The sequence below is a fragment of the Glycine soja genome, chromosome 3 (genome assembly GCF_004193775.1).
Source record: "Glycine soja cultivar W05 chromosome 3, ASM419377v2, whole genome shotgun sequence".
Taxonomy (NCBI): Eukaryota; Viridiplantae; Streptophyta; class Magnoliopsida; order Fabales; family Fabaceae; genus Glycine; species Glycine soja.
The window spans coordinates 38,589,165-38,596,979 of record NC_041004.1 but is presented as its reverse complement, the minus strand read 5'-3'; the positions used below and the strand labels follow the sequence as shown (position 1 = coordinate 38,596,979).

At 31.5% G+C, this 7,815-nt stretch overlaps 1 protein-coding gene across 1 annotated transcript; it reads right to left on the bottom strand.

The window, feature by feature from the left end:
- Positions 1-3,309: 3,309 nt before the first annotated feature.
- LOC114406846 (F-box protein At2g27310-like) lies at positions 3,310-6,613 on the bottom strand. Its single transcript, XM_028369673.1, has 2 exons — positions 6,409-6,613; positions 3,310-4,764 (listed from the first exon to the last, which is right to left on the bottom strand). Exon 2 carries the CDS (start codon positions 4,746-4,748, stop codon positions 3,627-3,629), a length of 1,122 nt encoding a protein of 373 aa, XP_028225474.1. The 5' UTR covers positions 4,749-4,764; positions 6,409-6,613; the 3' UTR covers positions 3,310-3,626.
- Between the last annotated feature and the right edge of the window lie 1,202 nt (positions 6,614-7,815).

Below are 7,815 nucleotides of genomic sequence, written 5' to 3'. Positions count from 1 at the left end.
ACATAAATTATATGTTAACAATGACGTGTGAGAATGATATGTAATCTTTTATCAAATAAAAAGAAATATTATTGAGGTAACTTGGGAGATATTAGAATTCAGAAGGAGTATAGAGAAGTTTAGATGAGAGAAAAGAAGAAGAAAAACTATACTAAAACGAACCTAATTTTTTCCCACATGTTAGTGGTCAATTAATTCAGTAAGTGGTGGCATTAAGGACCAAGGCTCCTTCATCCATTGCAGAAATTGTTGACAAGAGATTTAACATGTAACTAATAGTTTTGTACCACCGACAGGCCAAACCTACGAGATCCCCACATGTTTGATGTGGCTTTCTTTTAATTATTATCATAATCATAAATAAAGCCAAATTATACTGCCAAGTTTGAATGAATAACAGACACGCTGATTTTAAAAAATAAAATCCACCGAATCTAATTATGAAGCCTTATTGCTAGATGCACGAAGCTCGAATGTCGAAATGGTTGCCGTAAATTAAATGATACTTTCTCTATCTCCAATAGAAGCAAAAATTGCGGATGGGTTTGGATCGATTTTGAGTCCTTCGATCTAAAGACTAAAATAATTTGTAATTTGATTTGGTTTAAATTACTTTTTTGAAGAAAAAAATAATCGATTGAATATGATAAAATGTAGTTTAAATTAGATTGGATGATTCAATTTTTGCTTACACACTCTTACTGCCATTTTAATTTTTAATTATTACCCTTTAAATTAGGTTGCATGATTCGATTTTTTTTTCTTGGTCAGGAATTTTGCCTCCCCTATCGAAAAGGCTAATTGGAATGTAAATGTTAATCCAGAATATAATGTTACATTCTCAATTAGCATTTTTAGAATGTTAAAGAGGTGCAGGAAGTAATTTGTGAAGTACAAGAAGCAACTGCCCTTGATCCCCCATCAATCCATAGTTTGACCCAAAAATTGGAATCCGTACAAAAAGGAACACTGGCCTGTGTGATGACCAGCAGCAAGAACCCAAATTCGAGCATAATTCTATACCTTTGCTTTGGGCTAGTCCACCCAGCTGTACACTCCCCCAGTCAAATTCCACTTAGGAGTGTTTGGCAGGGATTTTTTTTTCTTTAATATCTGGGAATCATGATCACCAGAAAAGTTAATTCCTGATAATCATGATTATTATAATGTGTAAAATATTAATTTTAATATGTTTCCTGTGAATTAAATATTTCTATAAAATATGTAATTAAAGTTTTTCCTTTACTCAAGTAAGTTGGATTCTCACCCTTTTCCTTGAAAATGTTTTTGCCAAAATGTGGGCTAAAATTGTTTTTCGGGAATCTTAGTTTTCTGACAATTTTTTTTTATTAATTGCAAACCAAATGTGAGAATCATAGTTTTTCAATTTATGATTCTTGATAAAGTATAAACTTTTCGTCTACTAAACCTCCCCTTATAAGTTATGTTTGGATAAACTTCAGCCAACCAGAGCATTTCTAAGCAAAAAATAATGAATATCTCAATAAGTTAAATTAGTTAATGCATAAACTAAAATTTATCTTTAAGAGATTCTACACATTAGCTTATGCATAAACTAATTTTAATTTATGAAAAAATTTATTTTATTTTTTTATTTATTTTTTCTTTTAAAAATACTTATAAATAAGTTTATCCAAACAAGTTCATAATCAAATACGTTATAGGTCCATGACGGATAGATTTTAGCAAATAAAACATACATATTAGTTTCATAACATACCCATAATATTCATTCCCATTGCAAAATTTCCAAGTAATTAAGCTGATGAATGCAAGAGATATCAGGGACAATCTATGATGATTCCCCCACCAATTTGTTGTAAGCAAATGAGCATGCATCCATGTGTCACTAAACTGACAACTACAACAAAGCAGTCTATACTTCAAAGAGTAGATAGGAGATTGCATTAAAACATTTAATTATCAGCTCTACTTGCACATAGCAAAATTGTATCCCATCACAGACATTTTAGTGAAAATTAAAGAGACATGCTGATAGCAAATGCTGTAATACTTTCTCCCTTGCCAACTGCATGAAAATTTCTTTTAACAAACTGTCCCCCACTTATAAGCCCCTGCTAGATAACCAAACGTGTTTTTCTTCATCTTGTAGCATTGATTTTTTCCAACCACCAAAACCATATAGCACAAAATCCGAATAAATATGGAAGTCAACATTTCAAAACATGAACCATAAACTACGCTCGTCTTCCTACCCATATCCCAATTAAAAAAGACAATTGCCAATTATATAGATACACACCACTTGCTCAGAAAATTAAAGAGGTGAGTACCATATTGAAAAGCGAGCCTGAATCAAGATAATTGGTTTATTTCTCCTTTGACAATGGTTGCATAGATACACTATTATATAGAAGGCTTAAAAATTTGACAGAGAACTAAAAACTGCATAAAAGCAAAGAATGATATTAGAATGAAGAAAAATGCTACTGTTGACTTGAAAGTACCAAAAATAGGAATAATAAAACAATGTGGGAGAAGAATCAAAATCTCTAGCAGTGGCATATCACATATGGTGACTGACGCCTGACAATGGGCAGTGGCGGGTGAAAGAGAGTCATAGAGTGAAGGAGAAGGAGAACACATTCAAATGGTAGCCATGGTTCATTTAGATCACATAAACCTAACATGTTTTCATATATATGAGACCAGTTTTGTAATTTCCTAAAGCGGGTATCCTATCATGTCTCCTCCCCTGACTTACGCTGTGTTTGTTACATATATTATTTCTACTCATCTTTCCATCTCTCTCCTCATCTTTTTTCTATTTCTTTTTAACCAAACAACTTTATTTCTCACCTATTTTTACTCTATTATTATTTATTTCCATCTACTCTATTTCTCTTATCTATATCAAACACAATATTAGATAATCATCAAAACCGGTTTTTCTCCTCAAAGTCTAAACAGGTTTGGGCGAGTGCCCATGGCGTGAGTTTGTTTGCCATGCTCGGAAAAGCAGCCCTGCAAAGTTTTTCAAGTTGCAGACTGCAGAGGAATATTATTAGCTATGTTTAATTTAACTTAATTTTTTTTATTTCTTAAAAGAACTTTTAGTAAAGGTAATCTTTTCAATATTAAACTAAACCAAAAATGCACAAAGAACAAATATAAATGCAGTGAGAGACATTCTTAAAAGTAGGGCATTACTGTAGAAACAAAAATGAAGATGGTTATGCTTCATAACTTCGAAGAAGGAAACCAAGTGCAGAATTAGTATTTTTAAGCAAACAGAAGCGATTCTAGTGGAAGATTGAATAAAGTTAATAAAATGAATCTTGTTAGTATATTTTTTAGCTCTTGTTATGCTTATAGCATAACTTAATTTAAAAATAGCTCCACATAAACAACATTCCTACTTCGTAGTCTGAGTGAGGTTTAACACAAATGTTTTTGTAATCCCCTCTGCTGAATTTGTACAAATGATCATACAGGTAGAATTATAAATCTCAAACCAGGGGCGTTGCTGTTTATTGATTTGTTTATTATGGTAAGCAAAACCACATCTTACACAGGAGTGCCAAGGTCCAGCATTTGTTAGAGCTACATTAGCATATTCCACTAAATGACTATGCGCTACCATTTCATAAAACACAGTACCAGAACGTCATAAATGCTGCAATGCCACTTAAAATACAAAGTCTGTCCAACCGACTTTCGTTTCTCATCTTCTCCTCTTTCAACTCATTCTGTACTTTTGAATACATATGACAAGACTCGAGTACTTCACCATAATTTTTGCTCCTTCGGCTGCTAAGTGCTTCCTTAAGTATAAGCAAACTGTTTCTTCCATTAACATGAGCACCTTCCATGTCTTCCAACTGCATGCTCAGCTCTGTTAATTTAAGAGTTGTTTGAAACCCATCTTCTTCAGTGTGAATCACTCTAAACTTCATAATAAGGATACACTCTGCTACCTGACAAGGAAGAATGTCCTTGGCGGGTAGAACTGATCCAAAGCGGATAACAAAATCCTTATCGGTTGGCCAGTGTCTTTGACCACCAAGAGGGCTCCAGCTAGCAAGATTTGCAGCTTGCTTTATTTTCCTGTTTACTATAATCCAACTAAGCTGGAGCCCTTCACGGAGTTCCCGCCACAGCTTCCCATCTTTCCTTTCCCTCTCCAAGGATGTAATTGGTGGCAGACCATCAGATACAGAAAGGTGAACCGCTCCATCATTGTTATCATCTCTATCTGCATAAGTGAGAATATCAATCCGGAAAGGGCAGTTATAGAACCAACCATCATAGCCATTTGCATTTGGAATTCCCCACAGAACTTTGGAACAGATTGGTTTCCCCTTGAACCTAATATCTACTATAGAAACAAAATCTGATGGAGAGATGCTTTCAGATTCATTCATGTCCCCATAATATTCAGCTTCAGTCCAATTGTCCGGGTACTCGAGATAGTTGTTTGGTTGATACCCTACAACCTCCTTGTTTACAATAAGTGGGAAACAATCTGCATAGAATTTTCTGAATCCACCAACAGAAGATATTAAACTTTTGACATCCTCTCTATTGGTTGAAGGCCACATAGAGGAACATACGTTCTCCCATAAACTCTCTTCTTTTGAGATGGAACACAGCGCTGCACAAGTACATGCTGCACTAGCCAATGTTGCACCATCAAGTCGACGAAATATATCATAGAAGAGATCACTGTTTAATGAGGGAATACCGTCAACTGGTGCAACTGACATGGGGATAATCCTTTGACTGCCAAGCAAACATAATTTAAATCAAAAAACAATTGAAGAAACCTGCATTCTTTTGAATACAAGAAAGTAAAAACATTTTTTTTCTTTCAGAAATTAGTCAATAAAAAGGCATAAAATGTTTTGCTAACATGGCCAACACAAAAGTATGTAGTGTCTCATAGTGCTCTCTAGGATTACCAATAACAAATTATATCTGAACTGAAAAATTATATAACTCATCAATCCAAAATTTAAATTATGACTAAATAATAAAGCTATGCTTGTTTCAAGATTATGTTTCACAATTGCATAATACTCCATTATGATAAAATGAACAGCCTTTAAAATGTCAAGTTCATTTTTAAATGTTTAACATCAAAGCATAATAGTAGCATGAGAATGGGCAGATGGTATACTTGGTTTAATATATTTCAAACACAATATCCCAAAAAGATGTGAGGAAACCTCATTTGAACAAAAATAAATAAATGAAACAGTTAGATAGTACTCTAGACTCCAGGGAAAGTTAAATGTGGAAAAAAAACCTATGGCTACGGGAGATGTCTCCTAGGTACTTACCCCGGATTCAAATATAAGCAAAAAAAAAAATTGTTTCACTCTAACTAAAAAGGTTTGTTAACAACAATAAATTGCACCAATCTCAATCAAAAAATAAGTTATTTTCCTAAAGTGTCTTCAGTTAGAATTTGATATCATGAAAGAAAAAAAAGGAGTAATTGGAATTAAAACTCCAAGTAAATGAACGATATTTTAGAGACTCATTAAATGAAGTAAAATTAGTTGAGATTTGCTTATATTTAAATCCAAGACCAAAGCATTTTTTTTTTTGCTTATATTTGAATCCGGAGGTTGTAATTTCTAAGACCTACTCCCTATAGTAAATCACTATTCACAGACAAAAGTCCGGAAAGGGAAGGGAAAGGAGCCACACAGGATAATGATCAAATTGACATAATTAAGACTAATTCTGATTTCAATGATTTCCTAAGGAAGAGTATTAAATCTACAGAAGTTTCTTAACTTGCAATAAAAATTCATAAAACTTTGGTAATCTAAAAAGTTCATTTGCAAATCAGAAGGTTGAAATTCAGTTCCAATACTATGCTGCAAAGCAGGTGGATGTTAGCAAGTAGTGACATACAAGGAGATATAAGATTAGTCTAGTGGTGAAAGGAGAAGGGAAGGGGGTTCGAATCCCCCGCTAACAGAAAACTATCAATACTAACAACTAACATTTATCGATATAAAAAAAAAAAAAGGAGTAGTGGCATACATTGCAATTACAAAAATAATACATGTGGAGATTATAGACAAATAAATATACAGACCTGTTCTAGAACTTGTTGCTATACATATAGGAAGCAATCAAATTATTGCATTGATCAGTTATTTCTTAACTTAGGATCCAATTGAAAGGCATGGTATGGGACTTGAGTCCCACATTAAAAATATGGGATTTTGGTGTAGGGTTTGTAGCTACAACAACTAACTGTTGCAGGGCTACACATAATTAAAGCATAATGTAAACCCTTTAGCTGAAACATCCAGAAATTGCGTAAAAAATATAAAAACCCACAAAGTAGGAAAAAAAAAAACAGAAATAAAATTGAGTATAGAGAGAAAGGGGAAAGAGAGTTGTGACCTCAAATAACAGAGAAGAACGGCATGAGAAAGGTGAAACAGCGAGAGGATTTGAGGGAGTGAAAATAGAATGCAAGATTTGAAGCGAAAGAAAGATGAAAACAGAGAGAGGGAGACTTTGAAACACAAACACGGGTTGGGTTGTGAGTGAGCGGGTGGGGTAGCGATTTACTGCGCGTCTCCCACATCAACTCTCTGAACTGCCCCATCAGTCAACCACACATACTTTGCCACCTAATGCTACATAAATAATAATTTTTTTAAAAAAATATGTTTTTAATAATTGTAAGTTGTAATATACCTATTTTTTAGTTTATCATCTATTTTTTATTTATTTTATTAACTGATATTTTCAAATTTTTGTTTTTTATATGCTAATATCTATTTATTAAGTGATGACGTAGTATACTAACATAATGATCTGATAGATTAATATATTGTTGCATTATTATTTAATGAATTTAAACTAATAATAAATATTAAAAGTAAAAGTTTAAAGTAAAATAATTTTTTTTAAAAATAGATAGTAAACTAAAAACAAGTATGATACCGATATAAAAATGTATTTAAGAAAAAAATAAACATTAAATTTAGTCTTAAATTTGTATTCCATTGATGTTTAGTTCTTAAAATTAATAAAAATTCAAATAAGTCAATGAGCATTTTTTAGAGTTTTGTTTGATTCTATGAAATTAACTCTTAATTTCATTTTAATTTCTAAATTTATGTTATTATTATAATTTAAGTCTTTGGACTATGTACCAAAATAAGAAAAAGAAAAAAAGTTGATTTCAGGTGATTAAATGAAACTCTGAAAGTTTCAAAAAATTATTCAAGTTTTTCTCATACTAAAATGACAACAATATATAAATTATTAAATTTTTCCATAAAAAACATCATAGTTTACACAATTTTTTTTCTCTCTCTCTTAATACCTCTTATTATCTTTGTTATCCCATTCTATTTATATTTCTTTCTTTTCTCTTCTTCAATTTTGTATTGTATATGTTTCATGATTAAAAACTCATTCCCAGATATACAAACCGAAGAATATAGTATTTTTATGTTTGTTTGGAGTTTTAGAAAAAAATATTATTAATTATTGTTCTATTTCCATAAATCTAATTACAAAATGATTTATTTTATCTTTATTCTCATGGTTAAGAGTGAGAAAGTTAAATTCTCATGAAAATGTTAGAAGTTATTTTTTAACTCTTTTTTTACAAAGTTTTTTTAACCCATTTATAACTTTCATTTCAACTCTTATTTTTAATTTCAATTATTTAAAAATATTTCTAAGAATATTAAAGTTTTTTAAAAAAAACAAGTTAAAATAATCTAACCAAACACATTTTTGAATATTTCAGGAAAATAATATTTTTGGAATTATGATTTATGATAATGCAAA